Source organism: Armigeres subalbatus, chromosome 3, assembly GCF_024139115.2.
Source record: "Armigeres subalbatus isolate Guangzhou_Male chromosome 3, GZ_Asu_2, whole genome shotgun sequence".
Lineage (NCBI taxonomy): Eukaryota > Metazoa > Arthropoda > Insecta > Diptera > Culicidae > Armigeres > Armigeres subalbatus.
This window is the reverse complement of record NC_085141.1, coordinates 428,464,161-428,483,919: the sequence shown is the minus strand read 5'-3', so window position 1 is coordinate 428,483,919 and position 19,759 is coordinate 428,464,161. Positions and strand designations below refer to the sequence as shown.

The following is a 19,759-nucleotide window of genomic DNA, read 5'->3' as shown; positions in this document are numbered from 1 at the left end:
TGGCAAGCTAGGTGAATAACCTTTGCTAGAGCGAACGGGTCCACCGGCAGGCAAAGTAGGCGCGCAACACCAGTAGCGAGCGCCCGAGAGCACACGCGCTCTCTGTCTCTCCGCAAGTGTCTCTACAGCTAGTCAGCTCGTTTGTGGCACTGACTGATCATAGAGGCAGAGGCAGGTAGGCGCGCACGGGAGGCACCCGAAAGAAATGAAAAGTGAAAACGACCGTCATCGATGGATGGTTGCGTTGCAAACGAGTCTGGGGGCCGAACGAGCCGTTGGGTGGAATCTGCGTCAGAGTCTGAGGAAGCGGGGAGTACCCTGGCAGAGTTCATTCACCTCACTTGGCAAGGGCCCTGGGCTCACGCTCTCTCTCGCTCATGGTGAGGTTTTATGCTTCTGCCCTTATGATTAACGACCTGGAAACTTTTTCCCACCGTTTTTCATGAAGCCAAATAACCATCTTATGAAGCCCAAAAGTTAAAAGCCATGAAGCGAATTGTACAATCACAAAAAACAAGTGAAATTGAATCCGATAACCAATCTAGTCAGCCAAGCCAAAAAGCTCTGACCATAAAGACAGACGTCACTTATCCAAGTAGCCATTGTTCTTTTCTGGATGCACTTTTTTTTTGTTTGTGGGTTACAAAAGAGCGATGAGCTACTTTTCGGTGCAACACAAAGGAACGTCACTCGAAACTGTCGTCCTCGATATTCGCCACCCGATATGCGAGTGTGCATGGATGGCGTCGTCTTCTTGCTGGTTATTGTTTTCGTTGTTTTTTTTTTGTGTGTGGCCATTCGGTTTCTTAACCTATAAAAAAATGGTACAAAGAAACGCAAACAGCACACCCATCGCAACAACTCGGACAACGATATGGGGAGCAGAAATGAGTACAACGACCGAAAGGGGGAGCCGCGCCATCCCAACCACAGCGACCAGTGCGAGCACATGTGTGTGCCCGTTTTTGAATTTTGAGGTCGTTTTCTGCCCAAAAATTAACCAATCGAACGTGCTGAAGCGTAAAGGCAACTAAATTTAGGTGTAGCCCTAATTTCATAAGAGCTCGACCCAGTACCGACGCCTGGAGATCTCACGCGCCCATTGCCAATCGCCGCTCACTGCGATGGAGATCGATCAGCATCTCGACAAGACGCTTGCTGCGTTGAGAAACGTTCACTCCGAAGGTAAAGCGAACCCATTAAAGCAGGCATCAACGGCCCCAAAAGAGGGGCTGTTGCAAATGTATAATCTTTTTTCATGAATTGTAAAACAAGTGAACGACCGTGCATGACCGAATTAAGAGTCAACGACATCGCAGCTCGCCTTCATTTTTTTTCCATACGCTCTTTCCGTACGAACGTATTCTTGCCAGCGCACTCATACCAGTCCAAAGCGAGAACAGTGACGTCTCGTTCTCACATTTGCAATTCAGAGCGCGCCTTCGCGATGCTTGCCGTCTCGCTCGGTCTTCGACCCGGAGAGTAGCTTTATGTAAGTTCAGCCGCCCGCTTGGAGGGTGTGAGTGCGGTTTTGTGCATGATACTTTCGAAAGTTTGTAGAAGACCATGCGCCCGCTTCGGTACAAATCGAACAAGCGTCCAAAGCGTGCATTAGGTTGGACGTTTAGGACATTTGATCAATCATCGTCAAAATCAGCAACTTCGCCACAGCGAAAACAAAATCGAACTGGTTGGAATTTAAACGCTGCTAACCGTGTCGACGACGGCTACGACAATTTGCGTTTTCATCACCGCTGCTGACTGAATGGCGAACAATGGCGCCCGATCGAGATCCATGCACACACATATATCATCGCATATCGTCGTTTTGAATGGGGCCTGTTCGGATTTGAACAGCAAAATGTGGTATACTAAACGTGAGCTTAGAAAACGAAAGTTTTCGTGACTGCACTGTTAGAGTACTTAATGGAATGATATAACGCTTAACGATGGTATGTAAAGTTTTGCATTTCAAGATGGATATCACCAAAACAATCTGGCTTTGATAGATAAACTAATAAATTACAGATACGAAAAAGATTTTTTCATAAGAAGATTGTAAAGCATTTGTTTTGTTTTTTGATAGGCACACCCAACCAACGGAGATTCTAATACAGTTTTGTATAAAAACCATGCAAAATTTTTTAGATATACAAATTTGGAGGACTTTATTCTCGCAGTTTTAGTATAAAAAGCTCACATTTCTCCTTGCAGAATTGTGTATGCCAAGATTTTATTTAAAAAATGTCTCATGCTCTTCTGGTTACTGTCACCATTTGATAAACCACCATCGATAGCGATAAGGATGTAAATTTCACTATGCATCGAAATTGGTGAAATTTTTAAACTCCGAGTGAACAATGTCATTGCACTCGGATGGTGCGAGAAATTTCAACATATGTATCGTAATGAAATAATAGTTACATGAATACCGCTGCTGATTATTTCCGGTTGGCAAAAAAATAACCATCGAATTTGCATACATCGCCTGTGTGCCAGTTTTCCTATACATATTCATCAGTTGAGCCACGCTCACAGTGGGATAGTGGGCATAGCAATCAAAAGGTGATTGACATTTCTCTCTCTCTTTTCTTTACTACTTCGCTGCGCACCATCCAAGCCGCGCGGTTACGAAACAAGAGAAAGTGAAATTTTAGTTTTCACACGCACCGCTTTTGAGCGAGTCGCGCTCTTCTTCGACTTTTTGCCATTCGCACCAACACCGCGGGCTTCTTTCATAATGGCAGCGGCGGCGCCACGCAGTGACATAGCCAGTGTCTGTATGTGTGTGCGTGCGACCGCCGAGCGAATGGCCACTTATTGGAAGTGTTGCGCCTCCTTAGCTCTCAACCCGCGGATTCGCATGATGCCAACTTGGACCGAAGCATGTTTGCTTCTAAAATCGAGCTCGAGGACGTAGCCGAGGCCTCAAGAAGGCCTCCAACGCCAATGAAAAGTCGGTAATAATGAAGAGGTAGTAATCGCGCGCGGAGTCGAGATAAAGAAGCGACACACATTTCGGGGACAATCGAAAAGTTTTTGTGTATATGCGTTGTCTGCCGCTTGCCCAATGCTGGTGCTGTGGCAGCAGACGGCATGCACGAGCCCGTCATACTAAGGCGACGGCGTCGTGTCGGTGCGAAAATTACCTTGAAATCGAATGAACACAGCAAATATCTATAGGCACCACGTTCCAAGGTAGATTTGGACAATAAATACATTTGAAGCCGTACGCTAGACATTGTTGCAGTGCACCGAGTGTGTCGTCCGATGAAGGAAAACATGTTGCAGCATTGAGCACAATTTGCTTAGATTGGCGATTGTGCAATTAGGTCATCTTTTAAAGGGAAAAAAGCAGTAGGAAATATTACAAATGTGGAATTTGCGCCTAATGATAAATGTATATAAGGATAAATTTTTGTACAGATCGCAATCAATTTTGTTTCCATGAACACCCACATCCTGATTTGAACATTATTTAATAGAAATTTTGAAATATTTTTGTCGTTTCTAATCAATGATTAAAATGTGATTTTTTTATATCAGCAAATTGTATTAGTCATATTGAACAATTGCAGAAATTATTTGCTTGTTTGCAATGTTGCATCTCAATTTATTTAATGAACTTAATCAGATGTCAAGTTATTTTCCTTGAATTAAATAATAAACAAACAAATTGCGTAATATTCCTAAACGAACGGAAGTGTTAACATTCATGAGACGTTTGCACGAAAGCTGCTCGCTGCCAAAAACCTTCGATAAAGATGCAATAAATTAAATGCTAAGAAGAACACAGCAACCGCCACCGCGAACGCAGTGTGTCAGGGCCTCGCTCGAAAAAGGAAAAAAAAAACAGAAAAAACGCCCTCTCTCGTCATTCCATAACCCCCGAAAAAACAGCGCACAAAACACCACCGAACCAAATCGCTGCGAACGAACCACCGAATGAGCGCACGCCACAAAGCGAGCGAATATTTTTCTGACCTAAATAGAGTTCAAAATGATTATGGCCTAGTTAGACGGTCAATGAACTTCGCTTTAGCCTCGACGTCGTCGTCGTCGTCGCTTGGCTCTGCTGTTGGTGATGGTGTGTCTCGCTGTATCACTTTCTATTGCGCATGCTCGCGGCTCGGGTCGGCAGCAGCGCGAAAAAGACGGCCGCATACGGCCGCCAGGGGGGTTGGAGCGGGACCGGGCATTGCTCAACACACAAAGCAAACGGCCGCCGCACAGTGCAATGTCGATGGATGAACGCTGGTTTTGGGGGGCAGGGGTTGGTGCGCTGCCGTGTCGTCGCGATTGAGCCATGGCATACTCTGATGAAGACGAGGAGCAGGGCTGCTGCTACTGTCGCGGACGATTGGCTCAAGGGGTAGACCCTGGGAGCGATAAAATAGCGGAATTTGCGTTCGACGGAGACAGAGGAGTGGGCCATGAAACTGTTGCGACAATATGCAAGGTTTTCGTGGCGGTTTGATAAATCCTTGGCTTAATGGGATTAATTTTCGCTTAACAGGAGCATTAGGATTTCAAGGACTTGCAAACGGTAACGCAAGACAGATTTTATCCAAACAAGTTTCTCAAAACATAACTAACATAAAGAATTGATCATCTCATACTTACCGTCGCGACTCATTCCTACGGCGATGCATTTTTTCAGCCTACAATACTGGCAGCGATTGCGGTTTATTCGGAGTATACTACACTGCTGGTTTTTAGTACAAGGGCGATACTGAATTTTCTGCTGGATCGACCGCCTGAAGAATCCCTGTGAATGAGCGAGAGAGAAGAACGAATTAATTCGAAGGTTGACAACCATCGCATCGGACCAAGCAGCCTACTATGAGTCGGTTGCCATGGTACGGAGCGAGAACTGACGAAACAAAATAAAAATAAAGAGAAGGTTGCTGAATGGGCAGACGTAGATATGGAGGTGAACGTACATGATCTTCGCATAAGTTCTCCTCGAACTGCTTGCAGAGATCATTGATCAGATAGTCAGAACAACAGTCGCTGCTACTGCCGTTGGTGCTGCAGCCATTGCTGCAGCAGCTGTCGTCGCTGGTGGGCTCCGGAGATGCTGACAGCGACGAGTGGTCGGAACTCTGCGAGGACTCACGACTCCGGCACGTTCCGGATTGCTGTTTGTGGGGCTGCTCGTTTAATATGGCACACTGACTGACGCCTTCCTCCTGCTGATGTTGCTGCTGTTGCTGAGGTTGATTCTGTTTTGCTTGTGGGGATGAATCCCGCTCGCAAGAACTAATCCACTCTTTGGCAATCGTGGTCTTCTTCCACGGACAGAAATCAATCTTCGGTGTCGTTTTTAGTTTTACCGTGGAAGGATCTTCTACCGTTTGACTGGAATTACTCGCTAACACACTGATTTTCGTTTCCTCCTTAGGAGCTACTACTACTACTACTTGGTTACTTTTACTATTATTACTACTGCTACTAGAACCACTGCCACCAGCACTTCCGCTGTAGGGGTTGACCAAATTTGAACTATTCAGAGGAGCGGATTCAAGAATTTTAACTAATGCACTATGAGCCTTCTTAAGGCTGTTGCTGCTGCTGCTGTTACTACTGCTACTGTTGCTCCTGACGGTGCTATCATTAGTATTCTTTAAACTACACTGACTGCTTGGAACTTTCAGACTTTTTTCAGTCTTGAGCGCCGCCGACGAGGATTTCTCGTTGCTGGCGGGCTCCTGCTGCACTGCACATCCCATTTTCCCGTATTCAGACTTGGACTCTTGAACTACAGCCGAATCGACTTCAAGTCTTTCAATTGTGAATCGCGCGTAATCTCGTTCTCCACTACCCAATTTATTGCACTTGCGATAACTTCTACGGCGCTCTATTTCCGCGCCATACTTTCCCGCCTGATTGATTCACACTTTTCGCACTTTTGGAGATCCTTGGAAGGATTCTAACTCTTTGAGGTATAACTCTGGGACGCGCTAACGATGCACCTTTCGACGACGACGGCGTTTCGGTGACGGCGACGACAACGAACTACGACGAGGGCACACGCTCTCTCGCTTCGATACGGACGATGCGATGCTCACATTCCAGAGTTTAATTTGCGAATGAAACTTGATGAAAACAACTCACACTCAAACCGCTGCCCTGCTCGCGCTGGCTCGCTAGCTCTGTGTGTAAGATGCGCGCTGGCTGGCCCCCGAGTAGTTTGTTTTCGAGTGTAGCAGTTCGTTGCGGTGTGTGCGTTCGTTTGGCATTGGCGAGTTGCTTTCTCGCTCTGCCCCACGGTAGGCGATGCCCTACCACCGTTATTTCTGTGCCTCTTGTTCGTTCGTAGCGCCGCCGTTTGGCCCCATCAGTGTCGCCCGGATCTGGCTCACCAATCAGCCAACCTACCAGCTGGGTGTGCAACCAGGCTACCAGCTCCAGCCCCGGGGCCCCTATCGACCCCGGCCACCGCACAACAGTCAGAGTCAAAGTGTCGCTGGCGGATTGGGGGGGTTCAGATGATGATGATCGAATGGGGGGTGGTCGAATGAGATTCACAAAGAATCACCAAGCGCCCCCATTTGAACTGTACGGATTGGATGTCAAACTACTCAATTTATTATTAATCAATGCATTACGAAAAATAACGAGCCATAAGGGATGCACGTTGGAACCCAGTTTTGAAACTGCATCATGGTTTCAGCCGCATAAATCTTCAAAAAATGGGCGACAGACAACATCAAAAACGAAACTTTTCATTCATGAAAAAATGAATTTTTAAATGGTCATGGCTAAGATGGTTATTAAGGCATCATTAGGCAATATAATGGAGCAGAATGAGGTGAAAATTAAAAAAGGTACTAAAAAACCGACACAAATTTTACAAAAAACCGATGTTTGAGCCATATTTGCAAAACTGATAAATCAATTTCAGTATTTAACGAGGCAAAAAAATGTTGATTTCCTGATTTAGTGATATATTGCCATGAAAAATCACATTTCTCTTGATCTATATTATGATATGTTAACATGGCTTTGAAGTCACTGGAGCAATAAATCTCTTTTTGAAAGTTGTCTTTTTTGACAGTGTTTCAAATGAGTACTGCAAAAAAGTGGCATCGATTGCTGTATGGGGCAGGTCTCCGTGATTTTGTATGGACAGATGACAGATGAACCTTCAGAAAAAATATTTAAGCTCTTTCAGTAGTTTGTCGATTCGACTTGTCGTAGTGGAATTAAATGGAAATTACGAAACTCGTCTTAGACAGTTGAAGATGAATCTTGTTTCAGCTATGTTAGTGCCGCCACAGCAACTGCAGTTATCCACAGTTTTACATAAACATTTAGTTAAGGAACATATCGAAAATACTTCAGATATTGTTTTTAATATTTGTGCTTCAAATTGTGAAAGTTATGAATTGAATTTCCTAAAAAAAATCACAGAAATGGTAAATGGAGACGCTTGGTACATGAAGAGCTAAAAAAAAGGTTCGTCGCTTGGCGACTGCTATTCTGCCGCCGTTGGTATGGAAGCGTAAATGGAAAATTGAATGCAGTGATAGAGTCGCGAGGGCTAGTTGTCGCCGTAACGGCGATTAATGTGCTTAGGTTTGGGGGAACTTCAAAAATCATATTCAACATTTTGGTGTTTCGTTTTCGAAAAAAGAACGCGAACCTAAAAATCATGTAAGGTTGATCTTCCGGAATGAAAGCCTGTAGGCTTGTCTTTTATTTTCTGTAATTTTTGCAGTCAAGGGCCAGCTTGCTCGTAAAAAGAAGCGAATCAATTGGTGCTTTATTCTTTCGTTCGATATTTGATAAATATTCGCTCGTATTTTTGATCGTGTGATTCAAAATTTGCCATCAAAATCCTTGCAACAAGATTCAAAAATCCTAAATAATTCAAAGAAAAATCACTTGGCATTTTGGGACCTCTTCCCCAAATAAAAAAAAGAACTTTTTAGCTTAGGGCTGTTTATGTCTTATGAAGGTTAAAAAAAATCCATAATTTACCTCCCTGCATTGGTTCATTAGCAAGAAAGTTTGAAAAAAAAAGCATTCGTTGTATGCGCCCCCCCTGAACGACACACCCTTCCGGAGAACACCCCTCCCGAATAAGAAAACCATTCCCAGAAGGTCGAATCCTTCATTCGACCATTGTGATCCGATCCCCCATTGACGACTGAAGGTTTTCTTCTACTGAACAGTGCCATGCCGTGCACGATTGGCTCTACCAGGCAGTCCGGCTAGTTTGCTTTTTAACAAAGCGCTGGCGCTGAGCAGAGCAAAGCAGAGCAGCAGAGTGTGGAGCAGCAGAAGCAAGACGCACAGTTCAACGACCTGTCATTGCCGTCGATGGTTGGCTGGTTGGTTGGTGAGCCTTTCCACTCTAAACACCACCCACCACCCACTTTGGCTCACCCAAGATTCTCCGCTCGCAGACTTGCCCTGATCATCGCACCTCGAACTCCAACTCGACGGTGACGGTAGTAACTTCAGGAGCCAGAGCGTACCGTATTGTTGCAAAATCCGGACCCAAAACATTTTGAAATACTTGCATTTCATGAGGATTTAATAATTAATTTCACTTCATTTGACTTCTTAAAATTTTATAATCAAATTACTTTAAATCGATGCTATCTGCAAATTGACCCTCCACGGTAGCTAAGGTTTTAATTTTTTGGTTACCCGCCACTCAGCTCTCCCAATCAACCCACCCACCCATGCCAGCGGCTCTCTGTTGCTGTTGCTGCTGCAGCTGCTCGGCATCGTACCTACCAAGATGCGAGAGCAGTGTGCCCACCAATACCACCGAACCAGGCGGTGGCGGCCATCACTTCAAAACGGAACGGGGTTGCACGTTTCGAAAAGGCAACAATCAGAAAGGCCTCTGTTCCGCGCGCGCTCTTTCGCTCGCCAGTGCGCCAAAGGTGCACTGCAGCTGTATGGGTTGCCCTCGGAATGTGGCGCTGTGTTGGTAGGTTTTTTCGTGACCCAATTTCTGGTCATCTACCCCGGTCGCTCGACGGCGAACCAGACCTGCTTTGCTCCACAACAGCAGCGGCAGGGGGAGGGCAGTGAGGGGGGCGCGCGGCAGCAAGGATTGGCCGGGGCCGGGTCGACTGCTGCTTGTTGTTCAGTGTGATTCAGCCGCGGTTATTGCTTTATTAGCGAACGTGGTCGTTAACGTCGGTGGGGCTGAAGGCAGCAGAGTGGCTAGAGCGTGTGAGCACTAAGCCGAACTAGGCGGCCATCAGCATCGTTCCGTCTAGCTCTGGCGGTGAGGTTGCTTAGTCGCGTCGCGGCGTGGCTCGAACTAAGTGCGCGCGCTAGTGGAAAGTGAGAGGAATTCACAATGCGAGCAGCTCCGACCGACCGACCGACCGACGGACAAATCTCGAAGGAGATCAAGCTGTGTGTGGCAATACGAGATGGAGACGAATGACGAAAAATCGCAATCGCATAGCATAGTGTGCTTGGGTTGGCTAGAATTCGGTCAATTCACGATTAGAAAATTTTAACTTTCTCGGCGTTTTTTTAATCAAATTTCATTCATAAAAAAATAATTTAAAAAAATGTAAAATGTTAAATTTTAATCGAAAATAATGTTGTAGTCCTCTGGAGACGTGGGACATTTGGTCTAACGACGTTTGGTCGAAAAGACACTACGCCGAATAGACATTAGGTCAAATGGACATTTGGTCCAATGGACTTTTAATCGAAAGCAGATTTTAGATTAAGAATCTTTGTACATTTGGTCAAGAAAGGACATTTGATCGAATGGTCATTTAGTCGAATAAGCTTGGTACATTTTCCGTCGAATAGATATTTAAAAGAAAGAAACTTAAGTTAGTAATAATTGAGTGTTTCAAAAAGTCATATACACCTGATTCTGTTTTACACGGATTTTTTTACACGACCGTGTAAAAAAATCCCGTAACAATTTTTGCAAAGTTGCTCCATTTTGCATGATTCGTCGAGAAATCATAATTTTTTGTACACGGATTTTCAAATTTTGCACTGAAAACTTTTTTACACGGAACGCATCCCCGTGTAAAAAAGAATCGGGAGTAATTAACGCTCCAATATTGATCAACGTATGATGTTTTAATAAAAAATAATAATAGGAAAACAACAATTATTCTCGACAGGATTTTGACTTTGGTAACCCCATCTAACTAACTATCGCCAATATACCAATCGATATCACCTGGTTAAAAATGTTTTTTTTTATCGAATTACACGTGATCGAAAAGCCATTACATAAAATAGATATTAGGTCGTATGTCCGAAATTACGTTTCCGTTATTTTATGAATATTAGGTGAAAGAAAGAGTATCCATGAAAAGAATAAAAAACCTATGCTGCACTTAACTTTTGATTATTCAACCAAATGTCCCTTCGACTAAACGCCCTTTTGTCGAAATGTCATTTGATCAAACGTTATTCGACTAAATGTCAATCAAATTCGGCGTATCTCTTTGTTAATTTGTAATTTTCTCTAAAAAAAATCATAGAAATCTTATTTTTACTAAGAGACAAACCAACAAATTTCTTCCAATTAATAGAGCCACGTTTCGTTTGGATACGAAAGATTTAATCAAAAATGCATTGACTAATTTCCGTTTCACTTAATTACTTATTACCGACCTATTAAGCTAAAAATCACTTCCAATACTCGGCCAAATTTTCATTCGACTGAATGTCCTTTTGACTCTCGGCGAAATGTCATTCGATGAACTGTCCCTACGGATGACCACCAATGTATTTCAGGAGAATCGACCAAAACCAGGTTCATCACCTAAAAAGTGCCCTTTGAGGTGGTTGAAGTCCCTTGAAAATTTCTTTCACAAATCTGGTGTAATACTAGGCATATCAGCACCGTAGGATTATCCCATGGAAAAGTCATTTGAGCATTATATTCCTGGTAACAGATGGAACAGGATTATAGAATAGGTTTAAAGTCGTACAGCCAAGCGACTGGCTAACGAATGGAGGCGCATGGTGCGGCAACATTGAATCTATTTTCACCAACCAATAAGAACAATAAAAACGACCATACAGTTGAGATTGTTATACGTATATATAAAGTTGTAATTTGGTATTACAATATTTTTAAATTTCTAAAGTTTGACATGTACTAGTTCTTTAATTAAACTTGGATTTGCACCGACGTTTAAAGTGAAACTTCTGCGCTTGGTGTACACCACGCAAGCGAGACCGCTTGGGTGATTCAGAACAATGCGTGTCCCGCATCTACTGCTTTATCTCGAGTAACACAGTTAATACTAATTTGGTTGAAGTAACTCACTTATGACCAGATTTAGTCGTACATAGCTGACAGATAAAAAATTTCTCCAAGTTGTTGTCAAAATATCCAAAAGACTATCGCTGAACTGCATCGTTCTGAGTAGATATCATTTTTGAAACTCATATCGACGTGTCAAACAGGCAAAGTGAGTCAAGTTTCTTTTTCATTGTAAATTGCTTTCGATGACCAGAGGAAAGTTGGCTGAATTCTGACAATTTTGGGGATTTTTCCTCACATCTAGCTGGAGTAATAATCTTCTTAGAGCAACACAGCAAGCATAATATACAGATCCCGACAAGGATACCAAAGGATTGGCTGGATGTCAACTCGCTCTGGTTTTCCGGCCTTCACATTACCATAACAAGTGAAGAACTGACATTCAAAGTCTAAACGCACTTTAATGAAAAGGTAACAACATATTTCGAATAGTTAAATAAAACTATTAAGAGATGAGAGATGAGTGATGCCTGGAATCCTATACGTGATTTCCGATATTTTTCATATCAGTAAAAATCAATTCATAGGATCTTGGCTCCTGGTAGTCCGTGTATTATATTGTGGAACAGTTGGTTAAAAACATCCCATTGTACTATTTCGAACAAATTTTTTGAGCCTCAGCTCTTTAGGGATTTCTTAGTGCTTTAGTTGAAGCATATTGAGCTCTTCTTGCTTTTAGGATATTCATCTATCATTTTTGAGAATTTCTATGTTTTCTATTAAAATTTCTACCTCTCACTATTCTAGTGTTTCATCAATTTGCTTAAAATTGTCTTCGACCATGAGTGCGGTTTGTTCTGAATGCTTCGCTGTTGCTATCTGTATTTATTCTTTTTCCCGTTTCATCTATCGATGCCCTTTTTCCGATATTTCAACAGCTTCGTGTTTTTCTATCTCGTCCTTCTGTTTTGTAGCTCCAGATTCAACTACTCTAGTAGAGGTATATTTTTTTCGATCGTTTTGCCGTTTGATTTTTGTTTGCGAACGTCCCAAATTATGGAAGATTCATTTAAAACTGACACAACTGTTTACACATTTGATTGGCGTAGTTCAAGAACACAGTTACAGATTTCATTCGATGTCCACCAACTTAGAACCCTTAATAAATGTATTCAGTGCACTCGAGGTTTTATACTCGAATTTGCGTGGTGCAGAAAGTTCGTTATCAGAGGAACTTGTACCACTCCACACTTTTTCTGGAATACTTTCATCTACAATTCATAAATATCTAAAAGCCTTGTGATTTTTCAGCATTATTTAAACACCTTCTATATAAAAGTGCCAAGGAAAAGAACATTCTCAAATTTCGAAAACATTGCCCACAAGTTTCATATATTTTTAAATTACCTCAAAACATCGGACATAATTTTAAGAAGTATCCAATCAATTAATGTTCGAAAGCCGAATTAGTTTTTCGATGTCAATTGACTAATGCAAGCAACGTCAAGAATTGATTTTATATTTGATTTTTTTTCTCATACTACTCCATGTTTTACCAAAACCAGTGAAAGTGCATGTTCAGCGCCTGTCACGTCCTTATAATCAATCATGTATGAGGAAGGTAATGTTTGCTATTTAGATACAACGTTCACCTCTGCGCCTCCACAAAAACCACATGAAGGAACATCTATTGAAGGGTAGGCATCGCTGGGTCTGATTTCAAAAATTGTGAAACAATTCGGTTCCACTTATGTTTGGCTATACCTCAAGTTCTTTCCTTTTTCTCCTACCCTAGTTTACTGGCCAAAATCGCATATTTGACCCATATGAATAGGAAATCCTGCAAAAATGGAGCTGATATGTGATCATAGGCAGTATAACGTTGACACTCACAGCCACTGCAAACTCAATATGCTCCATTTTTACTTTACTTGAAGAACATTCATGTCAATCGAGGTTCGAGCAGTTTGAAAATGGGTAAGACATAAGCAGTCCTGAAAGCTTAACGTCCACCCATACATAGATGTCGCTCTACACATTAAGGCACGGTGAATCAGGGCCGAAAGCACGGCGGATCAGCCAATAGAGTTTCACCATGTCAAACGTACCACATTCGATTTTGTATTTCCAATCACAATTGTCATAAAGGTCGGCCGATGATTCTGAGTATTCATCAATCCCCGTGCTGCAAAACATTAGTCACCTAACTCATGTAGACCAATGACGACCAATGGACCAGAACCATCAATCAAACTGCTAATCGCCGATTTTTCAGTTTAACTCACGCTGGCTACTGGGCAACATCAACTCAGTTGCCAGTGAGACTAGCCCTGGTTGAAGAAAGAAATTTCCCTTTAGCTTTAGTTTGTTTCACCTGGTTGAAAGGAACCGTCCAAACCTCGCCTTCCGAGTAACTTTAAATTAAACAGAAAAATAAAATACTCTAAGAGCTCTAAGAGCTCTAGTCACATACCTGAGAAGGTGTTTCTTCACTATTCATTCCTACTTCAGCTGAGCTCAATTTAGGCTCGTACCTGTTTCTGAAGAATATTCATTCAACGATTGTCAGATGTTCCCACCTATTGAGTAAGCAAGTTACAATTGCTCCCAATGTTTCCGCAATTGGAAATTCGAATACAAAGCTAAAAGCATGATCGTAGCTATTGTTTTTAGAATGGTTTAGATGAATCACTTCACATCATAGTGCTGAGCTTAAACAAAGCTTTAAAAAATCATTAAAAAACTGAATAAAAATAAACTTCACAAAATCCCCTTCTATATTTAACTACGGGTGATTTTTTTCATCATATTTTAATAATGTATTTTTTTAAAATACTGCTGTTGTCCATTTTTTTAAATGTTTTCACGGAAATCAGTAAAACTATTTTTGCACAAAACCTATCAATTTGGTCAACACAATCCAACACTCAGAAAAAAACATTTGAAACATGAGAAATTAATGAAAGTAAAATGTGATCTGTAAATTAAAATTAACTTTCTTAGTCTTGTTTATTAAAAATAATGAGTTCTGTTTTGCCCGACGTTTCGGCCTTTTATTTCGACTTTTTCAAGGGTGAAACTGTCTACCGTTTTATGTTCTCAAGTTTGCCGACTTCTTGTCGGACTTCTTGTAATCAATTTAAAGATTGAGTATGGACGATTAAGGACTTTGGAAACACTGCTATTTTACAAGACATGCACCACACAGATAGGCTATGAATAAATTTATGTTATTGTAAAGTATTTATGTTATTGTAGCACGAATCCTTTTACATTCGATTTCTTAAAACATGGTACGGTGGAAAGGGTATTCAAACCCAAACCCAAAAGGCTGTAACAGTTTTCAGAGTAACCTTACTTTTGTGTTTATAATTCGTGATTGTTCTAAAAAAAAGCTACAATGGGGTAGGTTTGTGTGGGCCGAGTTGTAAATTTAGGAAATGCCAATCGACACAAACTTTGACTGATTCTGCAATAAAAGCTGCATTAAAGGAAGACGAAAGCAATGTCAAAAGTTCACTAAAATCTTTAAAAATAATAAAAATTAATTAGATTGAGTTTTTTTTAACGTACATATTACAAAATTATGCCACTTTAAAATATTTTCCACTAATACATTTGATGTGTTTCACCTATCTAAATCTACCTACCTAAATCTGGCCAAAGTACCCCAGCCTTGTAGTTGATTTGCCAACTTTTCCCGCCGCAGATGTTTGTTCACAACCTTTTTTCTGATTTTTTCATCGATGAAAAAACCCACAACTGTGTGAAAGACAAAAGGTCGAAGGAACAAATGGTCGAAAAGGACAAAAGGTCGAAAAGACAAAACGTTGAACGGTACTAAGGTCGAAAAAGTCAAAATGGACAAAAGGTCGAAATAAACAAGAAACTAAAACGGAGAGAATCAACCTAGCATTATACAAATTTTATTCATTTCATAAATCAACAATCTTTGTTTAGTATTTCTAACAGAAGTATCGTTATATTCATAATATTATTTCATAGTAAGTACTCCTTCTTTGAAAATTTGCTCATTCTTCAACTTTGATTGATGTGATGAGTGTTTTACTTCTGATTGAAGTTAAATGCATTTCACAAACTTCTTTGGAATACACCCAACTTGTTATCAACTTGTTCTTGATTGACCTTTTGTCCTTTCGACGTTTTGTCTTTTCGAACCAAAAATGCTTAAAAAGCTTCCGGATTGTAATTGGAAAGCCTAACTCGTTAGTCTCTTGAATTTGAAGTAAGGAAGAATTAAATAAGGGGGTCAAACGCAAAGAGGTGTAAGTGACAAAAATATGGTTTTGAGGAAAGTGAGTGTGAAGCTTATTCAACTTATTTCTCATTAGTTTCTATAAAAAACAAAGAAAAACAACTAGCATTGAAAGCTGATAGAGCGCTTATTCAACCAAAAATATTCATTTTCAGCTAAAAAACTAGCATATTCAGCTTAAATTGTTGTTGGAAACGTTCAAACTATATGAACATATTGCCACAAAACTCTAAAAACAAAGAATATTTCGCTATAGTCAACAACCTTTTTGCTTCTAACCCCCCATGTATTAACCATATGTTGTATTCAGCAGATTTTTTAATGTATAGGGGCATTGACGAACATTTTCTTCCAAGAATTTTTGCAGTGGCAGGGGCGGGAGGATTTTAACCCAATCATAGGTTTTGATTGATTTGCGGTGGTGACAATAATAAAGTGATGAACTTATGTTTTTAAATTCACAATAAGGCCGATACAAGTAATGAAAAACTGTTTTGACTCCCCCCCTCGAATTTTCTGCCCAGAAATAATATTTTTAGGGGGCAACAAAATAAAATTTGGATATCTTTGAGGATTTTCAAAACATTCTTTAACGAGGAGTTTTTTTGATTTTTTTAATTTTAATATTTATTTTTTATTATCCCCCCCCCCTTGACCTTTCGGAGACCAGTAGGATAAAATGTTAATTAAATATTTTTAACGACCTAAAAGAGAAAAAATCGGATCTAAGATCTAAACCTAAGTTTCAATTAGGTACTCAATATATGGAAAAGCAATTCCCCCGAATCCTTGAAATTCAGATTTCGTCAAAATATTCGAAGCAAAAATTCTTCAAAATTAAAGTACGCCACACGCGTCTATCGGCATTTTTTCATAGTAATGCAAAAATTGTAGCAAACGAATAATATTTTATAAACATACAGCGCTACCATGAACTGAGAAAATGTATTCCGAGTTAAGCAAATTTTGTTGTTTTGTTCACTTTATAGTAGTGATTTTTTGAAATATTTTTGAGTCATCATTTTGTTAAGCAAAGAGCATTGTCATCAAAAATATTATGTAGGAGTTATTTAATTATTTCAAAATATAATATAAAAGAGAATGGAGCTCACATCCCACATGTTTTGATGTCTGTTTTATCTAAGTGTAGTCCACCTTAACCAAATGCCTGGGACTTGGCGTGTCCTTACTATCAGCGGGGATATAGGCGTGAAAACTGTTGATAAGATTAAGTAGAAGAAGTTGTGAAGAACTCACGCCCCCTTTAAAGTTGTGAAGTTGGAATTCGGATTAACTTTTATGAGATGCTTTCCATGGCATATGACAAAAATGTGTAAAATTTCATTGATTAAAACGTAAGAATAGGCATTTGATATTCAATTAAATGTTAAAAGCAAAAAATGAAATTCACCTAGATCAAACGTTGAGAATACATTACCAACGATTGAACAAAGAACATTGATATGGTATACATATGCAAAAATGGAGCTTAACTCAGAACTTGTGCTGTTCAAAAAGTTTGAAATAATCGATCTAAAAATTATTCTTGCTTTTGTTCAGGACATCGTAAGTGACGAGCTGATCATAATAGTAGTGTTGACAAACACAAAAAAATTTAAAAAAAAAGTGATTTTATATAAATTGAACAGTGATCGTAATGTTTGCTTAATTTAAAAAATTATATGAAACATTAGCGTATTTTACCTTTTTTCCAATTTTTGCCTTTCTCGTACAACAAAGTTGTACCGAAAGGCTATCATTTCACTCCAAAATCGAACAAAATCGAACGAGTCTCGGAGACCCATGGTCCGGCATAATAAAGTGCCCACTTGCCGTTTTCATACAAAATGGTCAACTTTGGAGCTCTAGATCTTGGGTTCCCGTGAACCGATTTGGCTGAAAATTTTACCAGAGCTCAGATATAACTTGAATTTTAACATATCTATGTTTCGAGCATATTGACTCACAGGGTTAAAAATTATTGCGGTAATACCAACGTGAATTAATTGGCAAAAAATTGTTTTTCAAATACCTCGAAAACTACATCTCTAAGTGTACAGGTATATATAGCAAACTTTTTTGTATTGGCAAAATACGCGTTTTTGCTGAATATGTCATCAGTCTACAACCTATAGAATTCAAGATATTTAAAAAATAAATTTTTGCCAAAAAATTCACTTTGGTAATACCGCAATAATTTTTTAACCTGTGAATCAATATGGTCGAAACTTAGATATGTTAAAATTCAAGTTATATCTGAGCTCTGGTAAAATTTTCAGCCAAATCGGTTCACGGGAACCCGAGATCTAGAGCTCCAAAGTTGACCATTTTGTATGAAAAACGGCAAGTGGGCACTTTATTATGCCGGCCAGTGTATACCAATCGACTCAGCTCGTCGAGCTGAACAAATGTCTGTCTGTCCGTGTGTATGTGTGTACACACACGAAAACAGAAAAACATTAGCCACTTTTTCATATAGTAATTCTTAACCGATTTTCTCGCAACAAGTTGCATTCGACAGTGGACAAACCCTTGTTGATCACTATTGAATTTGATAATGATCGACCATTGCGTTTAAAAGTTCTTAAGAAAATGGAATCAACCTTCATAAGCGCCATATAAGGTTGGTGTCTTGGCTAAATGCGAGAAAGGCAGTATCACCACTCGGTGAATTAAGTTGTTTTTTTTTGTAAATCGGTCAACCCCTTCGTGAGTTATAATTCCAAAACAAACTCATTTTTGTGTATAGAGATTTGTAGGTAATAAATTATTATTTGAGTAGACCTTCGTTCATGTTGAGAATTATGTTCGTTTTCTATGTCAAAATTGAATTCAAGCTTGAACTAACCGTTTGAAAAGTATAAATAACCCTGCCAATAGATCGGGATTAAAGGACTCTCCTGATCTATTAGCAGGGTTATTTATACTTTTCAAACGGTCATTTCAAGCTTGAATTTAATTTTGACATAGAAACAGAACATAATTCTCAACATAAACCAAGTTCTGCTCAAATATATAATAATTTATTACCTACAAATCTCTATACACAAAAATGAAATTGTTTATCCTTTGAGGCATTATAACTCATGAAGGGGTTGACCGATTTGCAAAATAGTGAGAAATATGTAAAATTCGGTAGTGTTTTATACTATTTTTTTAATTAATCAAAAATTACGATTATTGTTAAATTTTTACAAAACTAAATATGTTAATTTAAAAAAAAATAGTATGGGAAAATGTATAGAAAAACCCAAATTAGAACAATCAAATATTTTAACCATTTCGTTACCAACATCACCACTGTGTCTGTTTGCTGAATAACGATGAACCCTCGCAGTAAACTGGTCGAGTGCAGCAAGACAAGAGGGGGGCAAAACGAGACCTAATCATACCCCGTTATGCATGATGGCAACGCACTTACTAGCTAAAGTGCGAATCGACCGACATCGACACCGACGACGACAACGACTGGTAGCTACACACTGATGCTGATGATGATGGTGGTGTGGAACCACAAGCCGTTTGTGTGCAGGCGCTGCGCTGCTGCGATGGGATGTTGTGCATTGGAGCACTGGCGGAGCATTCGTTCGTCGCTCGGTGCTGCCTAGGATATACGTACTAAATTAGGCTGTGACGAATTGTCAACGAATTTATGAAAATGATGACGAGGAGACTCATGGCCCGAACATGTGTTCGGTGTTGAGTCATAGCGAAATAAATACCAAATTATAGGCAAATACTAGTAGTAACGTTAGCTGTCTTTCTGCATGGATTCAGTTCACTTGTGTCAAGTATGTACAGGACACAAAACGAAAAACAAGTTGAAACGACATCTCGAGAAAATGAGGAAATTTATTATCTTAACAGCAATTGTTACTTGGTTCGGATTGACAACACAAACCATATTATGACCATTTGGTGCCCGGTGAAGACAAGTCAAACAAATAGGCAAAGAGATCTCTCGTTCGTGATGACGAGCAATTTTTTGCTCTGCCTAATGACCATCGTTTTAGGAATTGGCTTAATTTAGAGTCCGTTCATTGTCCTCTGCCGGACGATTGCTGTTCGAGATGGGAATCGTAGATTAGTAGATGCAGATGAAAGGCATTAAATTAGACCACGGATGATTTCTTAAACATTAGTATATTTGAACTGATCGGGTAAGTGGCGAAATCGACATTTTTGAACAAAGTTCAAAACCAACGAAAGATTTACATAAAGAGATCGTCGCTTTAATTCGAAAATATATATTGAAAAAGAAC

The 19,759-nt window shown here is 40.1% G+C and overlaps 1 protein-coding gene across 6 annotated transcripts in view; it reads right to left on the bottom strand.

Annotated features, from left to right (window-relative positions):
* The window catches only part of LOC134227501 (ecdysone-inducible protein E75-like), a 220,689-nt gene that overhangs the window by 27,583 nt on the left and 173,347 nt on the right, over nucleotides 1-19,759 (bottom strand). For 5 of the 6 annotated variants that reach the window (XM_062709040.1, XM_062709041.1, XM_062709042.1 and 2 more), the window contains one exon: nucleotides 4,624-4,768. In XM_062709040.1, the coding sequence (XP_062565024.1) occupies nucleotides 4,624-4,768 (145 nt within the window). Of the gene's footprint in view, nucleotides 1-4,623; nucleotides 4,769-4,943; nucleotides 6,125-19,759 lie in introns of those variants that run through there. The other variant, XM_062709043.1, reaches the window with a different exon arrangement.